The sequence below is a fragment of the Ruditapes philippinarum genome, unplaced genomic scaffold (assembly GCF_026571515.1).
Source record: "Ruditapes philippinarum isolate M1 unplaced genomic scaffold, ASM2657151v2 ctg960_1_1_1_1, whole genome shotgun sequence".
In the NCBI taxonomy this organism is placed as follows: Eukaryota; Metazoa; Mollusca; class Bivalvia; order Venerida; family Veneridae; genus Ruditapes; species Ruditapes philippinarum.
Window position 1 is genome coordinate 96162 of NW_026855043.1, and position 22868 is coordinate 119029.

At 35.0% G+C, this 22868-nt stretch overlaps 1 protein-coding gene across 4 annotated transcripts in view; it reads right to left on the reverse strand.

The window, feature by feature from the left end:
* LOC132741941 (NEDD8-activating enzyme E1 regulatory subunit-like) overlaps positions 1-22868 on the reverse strand; it is a 65655-nt gene that overhangs the window by 19778 nt on the left and 23009 nt on the right. For 3 of the 4 annotated variants that reach the window (XM_060730214.1, XM_060730213.1, XM_060730212.1), the window contains exons 7-13: positions 15647-15756; positions 8337-8405; positions 3345-3454; positions 2032-2094; positions 1574-1637; positions 602-693; positions 326-385 (exon numbers count right to left, since the gene is read on the reverse strand). In XM_060730214.1, coding sequence (XP_060586197.1) covers positions 326-385; positions 602-693; positions 1574-1637; positions 2032-2094; positions 3345-3454; positions 8337-8405; positions 15647-15756 — 568 coding nt within the window. The remainder of the gene's footprint in view (positions 1-325; positions 386-601; positions 694-1573; positions 1638-2031; positions 2095-3344; positions 3455-8336; positions 8406-15646; positions 15757-22868) is intronic. The other variant, XM_060730215.1, reaches the window with a different exon arrangement.

Here is a 22868-nt window from a genome sequence, read left to right on the forward strand (position 1 = left end):
GAAAACGATTTAGGAGAGGTTTTTGTCTTATGCAAATGACCATAAAAATGGTGGCCAGGGGATGTAATAATTGTTATGTGAAAATCATCAATTGATAACCTAAACATACCAGTATACAGTCTTAGAGATATTGCAAATCATGAGATTTAAAACAGCCTTCACATCAATATTTATCTTTACATTCAACAGTGTAATGATTGTTATTTGCCACAAACAAGTCAATGCCTGGTACAAAATGATACATATTAAAATGTGAATGCCCTTAAACTGGCATGAACAGATGGTGATTAATCAACATTCTGCCATTCTTAATACACATACATACCTCCGAGTGTAGATTTAAACATTCTGGATCACTAAATAATCTCGCAACTTCAGAAGGAATCTGAAATGTTTAAATTACAAATAAAACACCTTTATACAGAGGTACAGAAGAAATCAAAATATATTCAAAGCAGTTTTTGTTAAAAAATTTTTCTTAACATTTTTTCATTAACAATTATTGGTCAATCACCATTATTACAGTCAATCAGTTTAACCCTATACAATTCAGCTCAACTTGATAGCGCAAGAATAAGAATAATGTCACTTTAAGACTCACTTTTGTTGGATTAAGGGCAGTGTTGACAGCTTTTATTGCTTCCTCAAAGTTTTCTTCATCTTCCTGTACACCTTCATCTGATTTTCTTATACCTGAAATATCAACACTTACAGATAATAAATCTATTTTTAATTTGTTTTTCTTATACCTGAAATATCAACAATTCCAGTGAATAAATCTATCTTCCTGTACAGATTCATCTGTTTTTTTTTATACCTGAAATATCAACCCTTCCAGTGAATAAATCTATCTTCCTGTACAGATTCATCTGTTTTTCTTATACCTGAAATATCAACCCTTCCAGTGAATAAATCTATCTTCCTGTACAGATTCATCTGTTTTTCTTATACCTGAAATATCAACACTTTCAGTGAATAAATCTATCTTCCTGTACAGATTCATCTGTTTTTCTTATACCTGAAATATCAACACTTTCAGTTGATAAATCTTTATTTTTGTTCTTGTGAAAGAAAACTTTCCTCTGTGTATAACATAAGATACAAGAAGTCACCCACATAGAACGGATGATCTCAAAGAGCTTACTATATCACACTGTATATTCAATACCATTGTGTGGTATATAGTGATAATGGTATATATGTGACATTGTGTAGCATATTTTTATCACTCGTTACTCACCTCATTGTGTAATGTTTGAAAATGGAATTTGATTTTCATTTTTTTGTTGGGTTTTATGTTGCACCAACACAGTATAGGTCATATGGCGACTTTCCAACTTTACTGGTGGAGGAAGACCTCTGGTGCCCTTTCGTACATTATTTCAGGCACAAATGGGCACCTTAGTAGAACCATTGATGTTCCGTAAGCTAGGACTTTTATTTGACTCACCTTTTATAACTTCTAAGAGAAATTTGTGAATGGGAACATGGTTATAACACTGATCATTTCACATTATGCATAGTTTACTGGAGACATTTCTATTATCACGTCAATATTAACACAGTATTTTACCTTCTCTGATCATGTCTTTTAACTGAACCTTTTCACGATACACTTTAGGACCTTCTCCATTATGCTGAAATAAAATAAGATAAATTTAGAAGTCACAATGACTGTGGAGAATAATTGAGTATGTAACAATCAATCTATCTTTCAATTAGAGATACCCTTGCAAGGGGCATAAACTTCTAAGAAGGAGTCAGCAACATAAACTCTTGGTTATGGAGACTACAAAAAACATACCATGAGTTTTATGTAGAGAAACTGCTTAAAAATTAAGAAAGAAATTGTCAAGTCAAAACATATTTGTTAAATTTTGTTGAACATAACATGCTATCTGGTAACTTGCTTTTAACACCACAGTCAATGAGCCCGCTTAACCAAACTGAGCCTGCAACATTTTCAATTTTTACCCCTTTAGATTACCTTCAGGGTTTTTTGTTGGATGGAGGAAATAAAAATAAATGTACCTTTTCTTTCCATTCCTGGAGGTATTTGTATAGAACTATCAACCAAGGTGTATGAGAATGGTCCTGAAATCATTGTAAAATATATCTCTTAGTAATGTCAGAGTTTACTGTATGGCTGCTTGTTTGTTTGTTTGGGTTTTACATCACACCGACACAGTTAGATATTCCAGCTTTACTGGTGAAGGAATACCTCGGGTGCCCTTCCGTGCATTATTTCAGGCACAAACGGGCACCCAAGTAGGACCACCGACATTCCGTAAGCTAGCTGGATAGGTATGACTGCTTGTAACTGTGGTACAATACTGTTAGTTTGTATATTATCTATTTAAGCTCAATTATGAGAAAAGATTGTACCTTATTTTAATCACTCTTGGGTCTGTTTTTTACAAACCAATAGTGAATGAACTGTATTTTTTTCCAGTTTGGTTTACTATGAAATAAATATGTAAATGGTAGTCTATTAAGCAATCAAAGTTAAATTTATTGGGTGATGAGAACAATTAAAGTTATAATAATAAAAATAAGTTATAAGTGATAACAACAAGAGGGCCATGATGGCCCTGAAATCGCTCACCTGTATATAGGCCCCTGGGCCAACGCCAATTTTAAAACAGGGGCTTTTACTTAAACAAACTTGGTAGACAACCATTAGAGGATGTTTCATGATAAATATCTAAGCTCTACCTTTTTGGAGTTTTTATAAGAAGATTTTTTAAGTTTTTACTATATACATTTACTATATACATATAGGGAAAAACAATGACCCCACCCCCAATTTTGACCCCAGGGCATTTATTTGAACAAACTTGGTAGACACTAACTAGATGATGTTTTATTCCAAATAATTAAGCTCTAGCTCTTACGATTTTCTAAAAGAAGATATTTTAAGTTTTTTCTTTTGGTTGCCATGGCAACCAGAGTTCTGCTTGGAATGAAATTCTTTGAACAATTTTTTAAGTTGACTACCAAAGGAAAATTCCTCTGAAGTTTGGATGAAATTGGCTTAGCAGTTTATGAGGAGATGTCGTTTAAAGTAAATGTTTACAGACAGACGGACGCCAGAAGAAAAAGGATCACAAAAGCTCACCATGTCACTTTGTGACAGGTGAGCTAATAAACTCATAAGGGAATGAGCAGCTACTATCAAAGATATAGGAAATCTATCCATTAAGAACTACCCCAAAAAGCTTATCTGCAGCATAGCTTTTTCATTACTATATGACATTTTTTCCAAATTATGACAACCAAGACATAAAATAAATCCACCAATCCAATTAATTCTTAAAAACAAAAAAAATAATTTATGACATTACCTTTTTACTCATTGATGAGAGATCTATTGAGTCTATAAACTTTACAAGCCCATCAAATGGTCGGTCTAACCTCAGATCTTCATGTGCATTATCTGGATGTGACTCAACAACTGAAAAAATATCAAATACTTCCAAAATAAATTCATACATTTTGTCATTTGTATTCTTAAATAATTCTTTTTCAAACAACCCAGCCCAAAAAAGGGCATAATTCCTAAATATTGCTTTGAGAATTATGCCTTTTGTCTCACAACTGCAAGTAACTAAGTTTTGTGTTGATACCTTTAAAATTGTTTGAGAAATAAGCTTCAATTAGAGTTATTGCATGACAAGAACGGTAACACAGAGATCATAATGTAGCCCAACTTTTTCTTGAAAATAGACAAAGCACTGGTATCATGGCCATTTATAGCAAAAGTTCAACAGCTATTCAACTAAACTAAGTGCAACATCTAATGGTATGTTTAATATTCAATTTTTTATTTTTATAAAGTTTTGTATTTTGCACCTTGATTACCCAAGCAGAATCATTTGCAGAAAAAGTTAAGCACTGCAGCAAAGACATGCAAAATTCATAAATAAATCGAACACAGAGAAACAGCAATGCAAAATCATTTGCAGAAAGTGTGACAAACATTTGTAGGGAACAGCAAAACATTAAAGAGAAGTCATGCCAAATCATTTGCAAAACTAAGAAGACTAATCAGAAAGAGTATGACTAGAAGCAAAAAAGTTTTTACTGACTCCTACAACAACTGGGCAACATTAAAGCTACTATCTTACACTGACTAAAAGAACAAATAGATAACAAGACTGGTATCTTACACTAGCTGCCGGTACAAATAGGAAACAAGGCATGTATCTTTGACTGGCTGTCAGAACTAATGGTTAACATAGTTAATATCATACAATAGCTGCCAGAACTTGTCAGAACAAATGAGTTATGGGGCTAGTATCTTTCACTGGCTGTCAGAACACATGGGTACCAAGGCTAGAATTATTCACAAACTGCCAGAATAAATGGGTCACATGCCTAGTATCTTATACTGACTGCAAGAACAAATGAATGACAAGGCTAGTAACTTACACTGACTGCCAGAACAAATAGATAACTAGGCTAGTACCTTACATTGACTGCCAGAACAAATGGGTATCAAGCCTATTATATCTCAAACTGACTGCCAAACAAATGGGTATCAAGCCTATTATATCTCAAACTGACTGCCAGAACAAATGGATAACTAGGCTAGTATCTTACACTGGTTGCAAGGACAGATTACGATATCCAGCTCAAAGATGAACCATATAATGCCATAACAATGTTCCAGCACAACAGTCAGGCAAACAAGAGATATACCCATCTATTGTTGCATATCACATTTTGATATAAGCTCAAAAATAAATAACACAAACTGAACTTTTTATGTAACACACTGCAGAAGCATAATAAATATACAGTCATACATAACAGCAGCAAAATAAAATTATTCAAAGCAAGTGACTAATCTTTTACCTATTGGGATTAAGGTGACATTTATAGCATCAGTGTAAATCTAGTCTAATATGCAAGTACATTTGAATTAAATCATGTTATACTGTAAATCACTTTATATATGCGTGATCTTTATTTCGCAAAAACCCCATTCCCAGATTATTTCACAGTCATAAATTCAGGACGGCGGGATCAAAAATCTAAATTCAGGATATTTTGTATCTTATTTCCAAAATATAACAGGGTACAATGTCTCAATTACATAAATTTCCACTGTGCCAAACTTATTCATGGTAAATATACATTTAAATATTGTCCCATTAAGGTGTTGTTTCATATACCAACATAACTGTTTAATTTTAAGTTTTTTTTATTAAATCCTTTGTCATATTTGGTTATTGATTGTTAATAGAGTATTTAATAAAATGTTAAAATGTTTGTAAAAAGGCGGTATATAATTGTTTATAATTCTTGAACTACCAGAACAGTACAAAAATTGTCTGCTGATCACAGTTTTACCGTTACTCTGTTGTTATCAAAACAATATGTGTTCACAATTGTCTGTAAAGTGCATAATTTGTTGATATTGTCGGAAAATAATGTTAGCTTTTTGTGTTGGACATAATTATTCATGAGTGAAGAAAGGAATTTGAAAACTTTGTTAGAAAACCTTCATACCTTTATAATTACATAAATAAAACATTGCACACATTAACTATTTTGAAATTCATTATCAAACTTGATCCCAATTTGGACAAATTTGATATTGGATATAATTTTTGTATAATGTAAGATATGTTATAAAATTTATGCAGAATCATGATTCAACCAATTCACAAACAAGAGCAATAATTAAAACATTGCGAATAATACGGAATTTACAATAATCATAATTACTTTTTTTCTTCTTCTTAATTTCAACTATACAAGAAGGTAGCTAGCTATAGATAAAGTATACTACTTAAACTTTGCTAAACACCAAGAGTATTTTTGTACCTATCTTATGTTGTATGTCAAATATTAGATTTATTTCTGTTCTTATATATATAATAGTGATTTATAAACATCATTAGAGAATTTGTTTCCAATTGTAATGTGTTTCATGTTCATTTGTTTTAATTGTAATGAAATTGTGTTTTAGACGGATATGGTGGAATTAGTGAAAAACTCATTTTTGTCCCAAAAAAAATTAAAAGGTACACATAACTGACTTTGCTTTAACAGCGAGTATGTGACCCAGTGTTGCCAATGACAGCTTGGCACCGTTGTTGCATACTCCCTATCAGGTTTCTTAGGATGGCTTGTGGGATGGTATTCCACTTGTCGACAAGGGCAGCACCAAGCTCCTGGGTGCTTTATCAACAGGCTGGACCTGACTGGCTAAAATACTGACCTGTAGCTCATTCCATACATGCTCAATGGGACCAAGATCCGGGGATCGAGCCAGCTAGTCCAAACGAGTAATACCCTGTCTTTCCATGTATTCTGGGACGACATTGGCTGTATGGGGGCGGGTCTTATCATCCATCAAAATGAACCCATTATCAATTGCACCAGCATACAACCTTACACTCATCCCGATACCGCTGGGCAGTCAATGAGCCTCTATCGAGGACAATGAGGTCAGTGCGTCCGTCCCAGCTGATTCCACCCCAGACCATTATTGATCTGCCAACATAGCAGTCTTGTTTTGCAATGTTTGCTAATGGAACCATTCCCCTGACCTTCGCCATACTCTAGCACACCTATCTGTTTATTCCAGGCAGTACCTTGATTCGCTGGTGAAGAAGACAGGCCGTCAGTCCATCCTACTCCAACCCACATGATTCATGGACGAATAATAACAGAGCCAGCAGTGGTCTATAGACAGCGGGATCCGTATACATGGTCTTCTTGATCGCAGACCACTTTCATGCAAATGTGTATGTATGGTTAATGTTGACACATGCACCCCTCAAGGTCAAAACAAATGTTGGGTTGCAGTTGCAAAACAGTTTTTTTGTGCCTGGATGACCAGAAAACGATCCTCAGACTCAGTAGTCACCCTTCTTCTGCCATCACCATGTCATCTTACAGGTCTACCATGCTGTTAGAACCTCGCCCAGGTTTGGGTGATAACCGTATGGTCAACACCAACCTCACAATGTCGAGCCCCCTGCTCCACCATACCAACTGCACGCCACAACTCTGCTTCTGATAAATGCCTTCTAACATTAGTATTCGACATTATTCAATCTGCCTTCTAACATTTGCATTCACCATTATTCAATCTTAAATGTTCAATATTTCAATGGAAAATGAAGAATGAACATCCTACACGTGTTGGTATGTGTATGCTGTGTCTTATAAAGACTATCAAAATACAGGGTCACCTTGTTTGCACTACTTGCACATGGAAATGTCCTGTCATTCAAGGTTATGTGTACACAGGGTACACTGTCGATACATTACTACACGCATTACAATGTAAATATCATAACATTATATGATGTAGAATGCACGATGCTAAGTGGAAAAATTAGTGCTTAGCAAACTTTGACATCATGTGAGTTTGTTCTACAAATGGTTCAAAACTTAACAGCTATAACAAAGTTGTCTTGGGAAGTCACAATATCCAAGGTGATATTTTTATGGTCAGACATACACGATAAAACATTTCTTTATGAAGTAAAGAGAAAAAAAGAGAGAGATTTTTCAATGAGTAATACATGAGCCATCTGGTGTCTATTGTAACCATTATAAAACGTACATGTAGCAACACTATCTCTTTTTATAATGAAATAGGATATTATTGTAAAGTCAAACCTGTATTACTGACCATCTCTGAATCAAAAACCTTTGATACTAGATAAGCCTGCAATCATTTCCTATTTAAAAAAAAACAACACATAATTTTACTTTTGAAAAACAACTGTGGCGTTCAATTAAAAACCTGAACACACCCCAGCCTTTCCATTAATAATCATACCACTTTAATTGCTTTGCAAAAGGGGCTGCAATCTCTTGTTTATTATTTCAAACACAACAACTTGGGCAATGATCTTGTTATCAACGCCTGCTGTCAAGGAATTCTTGAACACAACTATATTGACAAAGACATTGATGTTATTTGGACAAAAAATATATCTTTCTTACTAAAAAAGCATGTCCAATGACCAGAAAAGCACATTCAAATTACATCTACACTTATAGGGTCATATGGGAGACTTTCTATCTTAACAAGGCAGGAAACATTCAATGCCCATTTTACATGCATTTTTCATGTACATGAGGACATAGTGGTAAAATTACAAACCAAAACATGTGCAAACTAACATGGTATCATCCTTTTAACTGTTAAAGCTTCACATCTTTACACTGTTCATATCTTTAAATTGTTGATGAAAGTTAGGAAGTAAATGTTGAAATGCCAGACATAAAGAAAGGCCTCTTACATGCAAAGAAAAAGTAAAAACAATCTGTTAGTATAAATCGAGGCTTCATACAAAGTCAACCGATACCGTAAGAATCCTGTTGAATGGAGACAACTCCAACAAGACTGTTGTTAGAGGATAGAAAAGAACCTGTTCCTGGAACATAAAGTTTTAAGCTAGAACAAACAGAGACACAGAGAAGTTCTATATATGAGCCACATCACGACAAAACCAACATAGTGCGTTTGCAACCAGCATGGATCCAGACCAGCCTGCGCATCCGTGCAGTCTGATCAGGATCCATGCTGGTCGCATACTCACTATGTTGGTTTTGTCCTGACGCGGCTCATATAATACTAGTATATTGAGATTGGGTTTAAAGCTGCATGCCTCCAGATAAGTGAAAATAGTTCAATAAAATCTTGAGAAAAACGTACTAAGATTTTAGGAAAAGTAAAATTATTCAAGATTCAAGTAATAATTTACATTAATGAATGATTTTTTCAGTATCTATAACTCTTTCTCTTTAATTTCTACTGCGTTACTAACACAGTAAGGGCTATTTTTGCATGTGTTTTCCTCATTTTAGTAATTTACATGATTGTGGATAATGTGTAAATTGCTTCCTTTTGGTTATTTCACTAAATAATACCTTTAAATATATATTTAAAATTTTCATGAAAATTAGCATAAATGTTGAGGCGTGCTGCTTTAAAAATGCAACTTCACAACAGAGGTGGCATGGCAACTTTCAAACTTCATTGAACATTGACCAGCTGAATTTGTGACTGGTGTAGCCTAAGATAGGTGGGGCAAATATATATGATCTCAACATCTAGTCTATGACGTGTGTTAAAGGAAAGACTTGAAAAAATTCTTAATACACAATATATAAATGAGCCGCGTCATGACAAAACCAACGTAATGCGTCTGTGACCAGCATGGACCCAGACCAGCCTGCGCATCCTCGCAGTCTGATCAGGGCTTACAAACCCTCTTACAAGTAGAGAAACTGATAGCGAACAGCATGGATCCTGATCAGACTGCGCGGATGCGCAGGCTGGTCTGGATCCATGCTGGTCGCAAACGCATTACATTGGTTTTGTCATGACTCGGCTCAAATATATCATTTCAGTGAACAAAGTTTCAATTGGCATCATATAGAGTAATCTCCAAATTGCTCATATTATCAACGTAACACATCAACACTTTCAGCCTAACATGATTAAAAGTTATGTCACAGCCACTTTAAATAATAAGCACGCCCAAAGCAGAGGTACACATGCTAGAAACATGTAAATATTTTACTTTACACCATAATTATGTAGTGATATAAATGCCTAACTTTAGACCAATATTATTGACAAGCTGAGCACAACAATTTTAAAGAAAATATTTGTAGGTGTAAGCACACACAAAGCAATGCTGTACATGTCTGATTACATTCATGAAGGAAAATCATTAGTGTAATAAAACACTCAAATTTCAAATGTTAATTAGGTCTCATGAAGGTAATATATTTAAATAATAGTAAAGGCAGTGATAGAAATGCCTAACTTGGCAATAGAAACAAAGAAGGACAATGTCAATACCAAACCAACAAAACATAGCATTAAATGCCTAACTATGCACCATATTTAGTGGTGCAAATGCCTTAAGAAACCTTGTAATATAATAAATATAAAACAACGAATCCAAATGTCTACACTATCTTGCTTCCCTTTGAAACCAAGACAATTATCATTGTCACATCTACTTTCTGTAAGTACAAATTATTGTATCAACATACATGATACACTGATTGAAAAAGGTGCATGTAATCACAACAACCCATATATATCAAATTGTACAGTCTTGCAGTAAATAATACAGTGTTTCTACACTGTGATATTAATAATGAACAAAAATCAATTAAAAATACACCTTATTATTGCAAGCAAATGCCTAACTGCATGTATTTACTTCAAAGTACATCTATCATCAAAATGCCTAACTTTGTACATATATCCAGTAAGGACACATGTGACATATGGTAAGGATATGCTGTGATATATGGATAATGAGCTGATAATAATCAAATAAATACAGGAGACATTTCTCATTAAATTTTGTATAAATCATAACTAACAATCTTTCATATACTGGTAACAAATATCAAGTGTCAAGAAATGAAACAGATGTTAGGAAAAACTCATATATCTTATTTCTCCAGTCCTTCTGAAGAACAAACTGTTACATTTTCATATAAATTATCTACCTCAGTGTTATTTTTTATTATTATTCAAAATCATGGCAACAGTTAAAGTTATAAATTTTGCCATCAGAAATCTATGGATTTCACCAATATCTTGCAAATACAGAGATAACTTACTGAATGTATAGCAATTTTTTTTAAGTTATTTATTTATCCCCTCCCTTTTCCTATCAAGGTGAAACAATTGACATAAATTATCACAACACCAGGTTTTCTGGCAACTATAATTGATTGAAATTCCTTTTGAAAAATATGAAAGCCTAGGGGCTTCCATGGACTAGTCATTAAGGTTATTGACTTCAGACAACTTTCCCTTTCACTGCTGTGGGTTCGAATCTCATGAGGTACTTTGGATTCTTTCATATGAAAAAGCTATACAGCTTGCTTATATAATGCCCGTGGTTCTACTCAGGTGCCTGTTTGTGCCTGAAATAATGCATGTGAAGGCACCCTGAAGTCTTCATTTACCAGTTAAGCTAGAAAGTTGCCATATGACCTTTACAGTGTTGATGCGAGGTAACATTCAATAAAAAACAAAACAAAAGAAGATGGAAGCCTTATGCACAAAACTATCCCACTATTTCTTACAAAAGTTAAAACAACAACAAAGGGCCAAACTTTCCCTCAAAAAATTATTAAATCACGAAACCATAACATAATGCACAAGGACTCTTGGTGGCAATAGTTCTGTGAAAATTTGAGAAATGTAGAGTTGCAAGCAAAGTAGGAGTTGCACACAGAGGTAATTGTTTATGCTTGCCTGTCCAGTCATCCCATGCCTGCCTAGCCAATATTCACCAATTCACCAAGCAATATTAGTGATTAGAATCATATCAATATCATTTACTCAAAAAATAATTTTATTTTATCTTCAATTAATTGAACACCTACCGGTATATGATGCCAATCTTTTAAAATGTTCATTTTAACGGAATATCTTATGGATTTAGATAAATAACTTAGCCATATAGCACTATGAAATATTTTATAGCTTCAAAAAGAATAAAATTTAGAAAAGATGCCTGCCCATGTCCACATTTTCTCAAGGGTGGAGCTAATTTACACCCAATAAAATCACCAAACAAATATTTAAGCTTCTGATAATCTGTTGTTTTAATATAAATAATATTAAATCTTACTTCAGATATTTTTATTTGTCAGGTAAATTTAATCTTAGAAACCACAGGGAATGACTACCTAATAACTACTTGATTTTCATTTTTGAAGAGGACAAAATGAAAGTCGGAACTTAGTCGAAACGTGTTGTACTGATACCAATCCTTACTAAGTAACTTTCACAGAGACATGTTATTTCATATACCTAAACTCATAAATTTTGTAACATAGCTTCATTTTTTGTTATACCTCAACCATATGCTGATATTATGTACACATATGGTTCAATTACTTTGACATAAAACATATATCTTTCTGTATTGATCATAAAACATTTGTTATTTATGTATTTTCAGCAAAAAACATAATAATCAGGGTTTTAAAGTAATGTATTATTTCTGAATCTCTCTTAAAGCAGGGGTCAGACTGACATTAAAACAATATTTCATGAACCATCCGGGAAATAAGTCATTTAATAAAATCATACCCATAAATAATCACAAGATTATATTGAAAACCCTGTAAGTAACAGTCACAAGTTTTTTTTCTCAGGCAATTTAAACAACAAAAAATAATTCTATCCCTTTTAAATACATTTCTGAAATGTCCCGAATAGGAAATTTTAATATAAAGAATATATGAACTGCAACATTCAATATACTTTCAATTTCTCTCTAGATACAGATAAAGTCAAAGACAACTTCCATTGATGAAATACGAGGAAAAGAGGAAACAAAAACAACAATATATGAGCCGCGTCACGACAAAACCAACAAAGTGCGTTTGCGACCAACATGGATCCAGACCAGCCTGCGCAGCCGCGCAGTCTGATCAGGAAACATGCTGTTTGCTTATTAACCTATTACAAGTAGATAAACTGATAGGGAACAGCATGGATCCTAATCAAACTGAGACTGTGCGGATGCTCAGTCTGGTCTGGATCCATGCTGGTCGCAAACCCATTATGTTGGTTTTGTCATGACGCGGCTCATGTATATTTCACCATGATCATTAATAAAATGGATTCTGCATGACTTGTTATCTCATTATGGTAAAAATTTAAACTAAACTTTCCATGGGCTCAGATATAAAGCAGACCATTGACCTGGACTGTGACCTCAGCCCTAAAGAGTTATGCCAGAAAATGGGTTTTGCTTATCACTACATTAGTATAAGGAGTTATTCTCTGTTAATTAAAGGGATTCCAGTATCAACTTGCAGTGTGTCCATAGGACACGGTTGCCCCGACATTCCACTTTTTTGTCAAATAAAAAGATAATATATCAAGTGTTTGTCCTTGTATATTATCATTATATTTATTTCTATTTATGTTTTTTTGTTTGTTTAAGATTATGACTTATCATTTGAAATCCATGGTACAGATCGGATATTATAACATCATAAAAGAGTACAACTTTATCTCCTTATTATCTCCCTTTATGAACTTGTGTTCTCACCTCCATTATATCAAATCAGTAAATACCCTAACCCTGCTGTATTTCTTAAATGAGCTGGGTCATGATAAAACTAACATAATGGGTTTGCGACCAGCATGGATCCATGCTGTTCGCTTACAAACCCAATAACAAGTAGAGAAACTGATAGCGAACAGCATGTATCCTGATCAGATTGCGCGGATGAGCAGGCTGGTCTGGATCCATGCTGGTCGCAAACGCATAACATTGGTTTTGTCGTGACGCGGCTCAAATGGACTTGTTCAGCTTCCAATTTAGGAACTGTCTATTATCAAATTTTGGAGTATCAAGTTGAAAATTTGAAGATGCATGGTCAGTCAACAGTATGAAGCCAATGATTTTTCACCTTGTAAAACTGAGGCCTATAAAAAGGCCTCTTCCCAAGAATGTAATCTGGAACTCGAGAAATGTGGGTTTTTCTGAGCTAATCCCCAAGTATAAACAAACTTTTACTGTTATATAACTAGGGTGCACTACCTGTTACAATAGATTAGTCAACCTGTTGAACTTTTTTTCGAAACTGTAACTATAACGAGAGCCGTTGGTAGGACAGCAACGCTCGACTATTCTTAGTGCTTGATAGTAAAAAAAAATGCTTGATACAGTTACCTCCTCCTGTTTACAGGTTGGGGTCATGATGGTGAACAAGTGTGCAAAGTTTCAAAGCCATATGTCAATGGACTTTGAAAATATTTGAATTATTACAAAAACTTTAACGTAAATTCTAAGTCGAAAAAGGGGCATAATTCTGTCAAAATGCTTGATAGAGTTACCTCCTCCTGTCTACAGGTTGGGGTCATGATGGTGAACAAGTGTGCAAAGTTTCAAAGCCATATGTCAATGGACTTTGAAAATATTTGAACTATTACAAAAACTTTAACGTAAATTCTAAGTCGAAAAAGGGGCATAATTCTGTCAAAATGCTTGATAGAGTTACCTCCTCCTGTCTACAGGTTGGGGTCATGATGGTGAACAAGTGTGCAAAGTTTCAAAGCCATATGTCAATGGACTTTGAAAATATTCGAGGTATTACAAAAATTTTAACGTAAATTCTAAGTTGAAAAAGGGTCATAATTCTGTCAAAATGCTTGACAGAGTTACCTCCTCCTGTCTACAGGTTGGGGTCATGATGGTGAACAAGTGTGCAAAGTTTCAAAGCCATATGTCAATGGACTTTGAAAATATTTGAACTATTACAAAAACTTTAACATAAGTGGTTATGCCGACGCCGACGCTCGGGTGACTGCAATAGCTCTACTTATTCTTATCGAATAGTCGAGCTAAAAATTTGTTTGTACTCCAAGATTAGCTGGGAAAAACCCAAAATGTTTAGTAATCCCAGAGTTAGATTATTGTATTTTTCTTTGAAATCATGAATTTAAATCAGCTTTTTTTTCTTCCAAAATTGGAAATCTAAGTGATGTTTACTAAAATCAAGAGGCTAAGGTCTCTTTCCAATTAATTGAGAGCCTTTTTAAACTGCATGGCTGTTCAGGCTGGCCTGACCTTATACTGGCGTTCACTTTAATGTCCAGCAGTGTCATGGCTTAAAATCAGCTCTATTTTAGAAAATTTGTCCTTTGTTTACAGCAAAATAAACAAAATGTATAAATTGTTTATTTGTTGGTTATAAACTGCTTTCACATCAGAGTATTTTAGTTAAATTGTTTATTTGTTGGTTATTAACTGCTTTCACATCAGAGTATTTTAGTTCTTTTTTCAGCTAAAATCTAACAAAACTTTGCTCATTAAGTTAAACACACATGGAAAATTGAGAACAGAACAGGTATGAAAACTATAGCAACAAAACATAGAGACCATCATACAGTATGATACTGTCACAGAAATTGATAAAGCCATGGTTAGTGTATGAGCTGATATTACACAAGACTCTGTATACTATCAAAGTGAAGGAAGTGAAATAAAATACTGACCAACAATTGCTATAACAAAAACAAACATGTCCCATTTAGCATAGAAAATTATATGTACCCAATGGTCGGCCAACACTTGACTAAAGATAGGACTACTATGATAGGTTTATATTTTCTTAATACATGAATTTTTTTTTTCAACATGTATGCTACTAGAATTTCAATAAACAGTTCTTGTTGTAGACATTTCACTTTGCAGATGAGATGCTTAAAATAGGAAGAATTCTGGCCGATGCATCTGTGTGAACTTTAACTTTGAACTGGGCCACATTTGACCGCAAGTTTGCTTCATTTGCAGTTTAACATCAACAAACAAACACTGTGAGGTTTACAGGTTTACATTTACTGCTTTTATTTGAGGAGATATTGGCAGGCATCTGTAGAGAACAACAGCCTATCCACAAGCTTGTTTGTTTATATTCCTGGAGGGTTATTAACTTGCATAGGTGACAGACAAAAGTTTTAAAGAAAAGAAATAACAATTTCTTCACTAAATTGTTAGTAATTTCCTCAAAATGACTCACAAAGTTCAAGACAGACTGTTAAAAACAAGCAAAAAGGAACAGCCGATCAAATCTAGCTAAGCTTCGATAAAAAGTTTTACTTCAAAGCTAATACCTGTATGTTCCTTCACGACAAGCCTCATATATCCTATAAAACCATAGCAACGACACACAAGTAGTGGTATATTCTTCTCCCATAGACATTTTCCAAGTTTTAATAAAGTCCTGAAAAATTAAAAAATATATATATTTATTTTTTTTTGTTGCACCAACACAGTTTAGGACATTAACGACTTTCTAGCTTTACTGATGGAGGAAGTCCTCAGATGCCCTTCTGTATATTATTTCAAGCATAAATGGGCTGCTGAGTAGAACCACTGATGTTCCTGAAGCCAGTTTGATAGCCTCCTCATTTAAAAGAAACCAAAAACACTGTTGGGATTCGAACCCAGTGGTGAGGGGTAAGTAATATAAAGTCTCAAAAATAAGCATTCAGCCACAGACAAACATTAGCTTGTAATATTAATTTAATCATATTTTATTGCTATATACATGTATATACAATACAGATACAAATTTCAAATGTATTCTAAACAGCAAAAGCAAACGGGTTGGTCCCAAGTTCTTACAACATTAGCGGTCGGCCCTCCCCGGTAGATAATGAAACGAAAAAACTATATTCAATACTATATAACATAAACATAGTGTATATCATGTATAATTGCTGATGGAATGAATCGTAAGAAACGATTTTTAACAATATACAATAAAATAATCGAACAGATAGAAATCAACGTTCGTGTATTTTATAAATTTATAAATATGGATGATCTAAGGATTCAGTATCACCTACCCCCCCACCCACCCCATAGTGTCACGGGTTTCGTTAAGGCTGTTATGTGCATTTACTTTATATTGGGTAAAATATAATATAATAATATATAATATAATGTAATATTAATCCTCAGAGTTCAAAACATATTTTGTCCTAAATGTAACCATTTTTTATGTAAATCTAGATGTTATGTAGGAATTATAAATTTTAATGTAGGAGTAGAAAAAGTTGACAAAACACATGTAAATATATGTAGAAGCTATGCATGGCTAAGAATTATTTCAAGACCTGTTTCACTTAGAATACAGCTGTTTTAAGATTAAGTCATTTGTTTATACTGTAAGTTTTTTCATTGTAGCCATGTCTAATTTCAAACAACAACATTGATATTAATATAATGTAAATACAATGTATAATTATGTTTAAGCAAAATCTAACAATTATAACAATATGTATTCAAATGTTGTATGATTTGAACTACAATGTTTTGCATAGAGAGGCAAATAATAAATGTTCAATCAATTATCCCTTTGTTGTTTGTTTAATATTGCTTGCTAAAGTACATAAATTATATATATCTAAATAACATGGCCAGTAATGACATGTATCATCTTTATAATATGAGAAAGCAAGTTGGTTTTATGCTGTAGGCATGGCTGGTCTGGTTTCATACGTTAGAATGGAGGGCCTGGTTTTATACATTAGAATTGCTGGCCTGGGTTTTAAACCATAGGCATGGATGGTCTAGTTTTATACTGTAGGCATGGCTAGTTTGGTTTCATAATTTAGGACATCTGGCCTGGTTTTATACTAAAGGCATTTCTGTCCTGGTTTTATACCATAGGCATGGCTGTCCTGGTTTTATACAGTGGGCAAGGCTGGCCTGGTTTAATACTGTAGGCATGTCTGGCTGTTTTATACTGTAGGCATGTCTGGCCTGGTTTTATACTGTAGGCAAGGCTGGTCTGGTATTATACTGTAGGCATGTCTGGCCTGGTTTTATACTATAGGCATGTCTGGCCTGGTTTTATACTGTAGGCAAGGCTGGCCTGATTTTATACTGTAGGCATATCGGTCCTGGTTTTTATACTGTAAGCATGATTGGCCTATTTTTATACAGTAGTCATGTCTGGCCTGGTTTTATACTGTACATATGGCTGGCCTGGTTTTATACTGTTTAGATGGCTTGCCTGGTTTTAAACTGTAATCCTGGCTGTCCTGGTTTTATACTGTACATTTGTTTGGCCTGGTTTTATACAATAGGCATGCCTGACCTGGTTTTAATTTTATACCATAGGCATGACTATCTTGGTTTTATACTGTACACATGTCTGGCCTGGTTTTATACTGTAGGCATGGCTATCCCGGTTTTATACTACCGGGATGTCTTGCCTGGTTTAATACTGTAAGCATATCAGTCCTGGTTTTATACTGTAAGCATGATTGGCCTAGTTTTATACTGTAGGCATGACTGGCCTAGTTTTATACTGTAGGCATGGTTGGCTTGGTTTTATAATATACATATGTCTGGCCTGGTTTAATACTGTAGTCCTGTCTCGCATGGTTTTAATCTTAAAGCATGGCTGGCCTGGTTTCATATTAATACCATAGGCATGGCTGTCCTGGTTTTATACTGTCTGCATGACTGTTCTAATTTTAAACTGTAGGCTTGACTGGCCTAGTTTTATACTGAACATATGTCTGGCCAAGTTTTATACTGTAGGCATGATTGGCCTAGTTTTATTCTGTAGGCATGGCTGGCCGGTATTGTGGTTTATACTGTAGCATGACTGTAGGCATGGATGACCTGGTTTTACAATGAAAGCCTGGCTGGCCTGGTTTAATATTGTTAGTATGTCTGGCCTGGTTTTAAACTGTAGGCATGACTGGCCTGGTTTTATACTGTAAGCATGATTGGCCTGGTTTAATACTGTAAGCATGGCTGGCCTGGTTTTATACTGTACAAATGACTGGCATGATTTTATACTGTAGGCATGGCTGGCCTGTTTTTATACTGTACATATGGTTGGCCTGGTTTTATACTGTAGGCATGACTGGTCTGGTTTTATACTGTAAGTATGTCTGGCCTGGTTTTATACTGTAGGCATGTCTGGCCTGGTTTAATACTGTAATCCTGTCTGGCCTGGTTTAATAATGTATGTCTGGCTTGGCTTAATACTGTAGGAATGGCTGGTCTGGTTTTATACTGTAGCATGATTGGCCTGGTTTAATACTGTAGGCATGGCTGGCCTGGTTTAGTACTGAAGGCATGGCTGGCCTGGTTTTATACTGTAAGCAAGGCTGGGCTGGTGTAATACTGAGAGTATGGCTGAACTGGTTAAATACTATACATATGGCTGGCCTGGTTTCATACTGTAGGCATGGCTGGCCTGGTTTAATACTGTAATCATGGCTGGCCTGGTTTAATATTGTAGGCCTGTCTGACCTGGTTTTATACTGTAATCATGTCTGGCATGGTTTAATACTGTAGGCATGGCTGGCCTGGTTTTATACTAGAAGTATGGAAGGCCTTATTTAATACTGTAATCATGTCTGGCCTGGTTTAATACTGTACGCATGGCTGGCCTGGTTTTATACTGTAAGTACGGCTAGCCTTGTTTAATACTGTAGGTATGGCTGGCCTGGTTTTATACTGTAAGCATGGCTGGCCTGGTTTAATACTGTAGGCATGTCTGGCCTGGTTTAATACTGTAAGTATGGCTGGCCTGGTTTAATACTGTAATCATTGCTGGCCTGGTTTAATACTGTAGGCATGTCTGGCCTGGTTTAATATTGTAGGCATGTCTGGCCTGGTTTAATATTGTAATCATGTCTGGCCTGGTTTAATACTGTAATCATTGCTGGCCTGGTTTAATACTGTAGGCATGTCTGGCCTGGTTTAATATTGTAGGTATGTCTGGCCTGGTTTTATACTGTAATCATGTCTGGCCTGGTTTAATACTGTAATCAAGTCTGGCCTGGTTTAATACTGTAGGCATGGCTGGCCTGGATTTATACTGTAAGTATTGCTGGCCTGGTTTAAGACTTAATGTATGGCTGGGCTGGTTTAATACTGTAAGTATTGCTGACCTGGTTTAATACTGTAATCATGTCTGGCCTGGTTTAATACTGTAATCAAGTCTGGCCTGGTTTAATACTGTAGGCATGGCTGGCCTGGATTTATACTGTAAGTATTGCTGGCCTGGTTTAAGACTGTATGTATGGCTGGGCTGGTTTAATACTGTAAGTATTGCCAGGCTTTCTACTGCCTCTACCAAAAAAACTAGGGAAAAAGTAGGGCATTTTTTTACCAAAAAGTAGGGCAAAGTAGGGATTTCTGATGTTAAAAACTAGGGATAAAGTAGGAATTTCTTACCGTTTTAGTTAAGAATTAGCAAAACATACCATCACCAAGACCACATCAGGCTGTGTGTATCTTCAGTTCAGTCCATGCTTGAAAGACATGCACCTCATAGGCAGAATGTTGCTGAATGTTTTGCCAAGGCACCATGAGCAGAGCTGCATCAGTACTAAGGGTGTAGTACTTAAGTACCAGTTCCAGTACTTGCCAAGTTTTGCAGTACCATTTCCAGTACTAGTACTTGATTTTAGCTTGGTACTGCAGTACCAGTACTTTTTTGGGGGAAGTAATTAAGTACAAGTACTAATACTTTTATATATTCATCAAAGTTTGAATAAATACACAGTGTCATTCAAAATAATTGCAAACATTATTCCACAAAGAAATAAAATCATTTACATTAAAGTTGACATTGCATTTTTACAACTTAAATGAACGAACATACCTTTTACAAACAATAATCATCATATATTCAGGTCATATGTTAGTGTTTTGTAACCACAGTCAACTGTAATACAATGCATTATCTTACATTTTAAACCCACCAGTCTTTTTGTTGCCTTTTACACCTTCACACCTCTGTTCAATTTATACCAAAGTAAATAACTTTTTTATGGTGCTAAGCCTAACAATATCACTTGAAATATGATTATTTAGAGCAGAAGTAATTTATTAGTGTTTATTTCGCTCTTTTTTTTACTAGTAAATACAAAGTAATAAGATTGCAATAAGGATATTTTACCAGCAAAGAGTTGTTGACTCTGTTTATCTCAATTTAATTTTACTTTAAGTCTTTGGTGCTTTTTTTATGATGAATACTATGTTAACATTTGAAGGAATATTGCAGCAAATTATTTATAGATTTGATAACTTACTTTTTCAAAAAAATAAAATAATATGTGAAATTTACAGCTTTACTTTATGAATAAAAATAATGACATTTTTATCAAAACCAAAAATACTGCCTAGTAATGCAGTAGCAGTACCACTTTTTTAAGACAGTAATGCAGTACCAGTACCTGAGTAGTAGCAAAATTTTGTAAGAGTAATTCAGTATCAGTACCAGTACTTGCAAAATTGCTCCAGTATATACTGCAGTACTAGTACCAGTAATGCAGCTCTGACCATGAGTCTTTCAAGGGTGGACATCACAAGGAGACACTAACACACACCTGAACTATTAATCAATTGCAACTGAAATACAACTGAAATACCATTTTAAATATCTTCTTTTTTTCATTTCATTTCAAAATGAAAAAGTAGGGATAATAGGGCTATTTCAGAAAAAAGTAGGGCAAAGTAGGGATCAAAAGAAAAAAGTAGGGAAAAGTAGGAAAAGAAGGAAAAGTAGGGACCAGTAGAAAGCCTGTATTGCTGACCTGGTTTAATACTGTACATATGGCTGGCCTGGTTTCATACTGTAGGCATGGCTGGCCTGGTTTAATACTGTAATCATGGCTGGCCTGGTTTAATATTGTAGGCATGTCTGGCCTGGTTTTATGCTGTAATCATGTCTGGCCTGGTTTAATACTGTAGGCATGTCTGGCCTGGTTTTATACTATAAGTATGGCTGGCCTTATTTAATACTGTAGGCATGGCTGGCCTGGTTTAATACTGTAAGCATGACTGGCCTGGTTTAATACTGTAAGTATGGCAGGCCTGGTTTAATACTGTACGTACGGCTGGTCTGGTTTAATACTGTAATCATGTCTGGCCTGGTTTAATACTGTAAGGCATGGTTGGCCTGGTTTTATACTGTAAGTATGACTGGCCTGGTTTAATACTGTACGTACGGCTGGCCTGGTTTAATACTGTAATCATGTCTGGCCTGGTTTAATACTGTAGGCATGGCTGGCCTGGTTTTACACTGTAAGCATGGCTGGCCTGGTTTAATACTGTAGGCATGTCTGGCCTGGTTTGATACTGTAAGTATGGCTGGCCAGTCAGGGTTCGAATTTAAGCTGGCATACTGGCAAAATGCAAGTTAAAATCTAATAATGCCAGTATAAATTACTCTAGCTGGCATTTATTTGCAAGTGACTGTTCATTTTGGATGTTTACATAATTGTTATCTTCTGAGCTGATGATGATGATACTGCAGTAACTGATGATGTTTACCTTAAAAACTTAAAAATAAATTTTAAGTTGCTCTACAGGTATTTATTTTTTCTGTGACTATATTTTGATGGATTATTTATAATAGCGAAACACTATTGGTTAGAACATCCAAGATGTTTTATCAGGGTCCAATGTTAATGCGTAGCACTCCTCTGTAAAGTGTTTACTTTTAAGCTGAAATATTTATTTATTTTAAGTAGATCAGTACCTCTGAGTTTTAAGGTTGTTGGTGTAATCAAGTACAAAATATGCTTAAATTAATGAAGGCCCCAAGAAATTCCATAACATGAACAAGTTTATAACTGTACATTGTCACCAGTGGGTGTTCCTCTGGTAAATCGAATCTGATCCCTTAACAATTGTTTATCATTTATAAATTAATGTGTTGAAATGTTTTTGTTTCTTTACAAGAAGACATCTGTGTTTACCAGTTATAAAGATGTTTCTGATATTCAATGGACATTCAAGCTTAATATCATTTGTCATACCAGATGTTCAAAATACATTGTCATTGTGTATTATAATAATAATAATAAGGTACGTGATCATGGAAATGCCAGTTGACTACCTCATATTGACAGTTAAACATTTGATAGCTTGCAAAAATCTGCAAGTAGAAAATCTTGCTAAATTCTAACCCTGGGCCTTGTTTAATACTGTAGGCATGGCTAGCCTGGTTTAATACTGTAAGCATAGCTGGCCTGGTTTTAAACTGTAAGCATGGCTGGGCTGGGCAAGGCTGGCCTGGTTTTATACTGTAAGCATGGCGGGGCTGGTTTCATACTGTAAGCATGGCTGGCCTGGTTTTATACTGTAAGCATGGCTGGCCTGGTTTTATACTGTAGGCATGGCTGGCCTGGTTTTATACTGTAGGCATGTCTGGCCTGGTTTTATACTGTAGGCATGGCTGGCCTGGTTTTATACTGTAGGCATGGCTGGCCTTGTTTTATACTGTAGCCATGGCTGGCCTGGTTTTATACTGTAAGCATGGCTGGACTGGTTTTATACTGTAATCATGGCTTG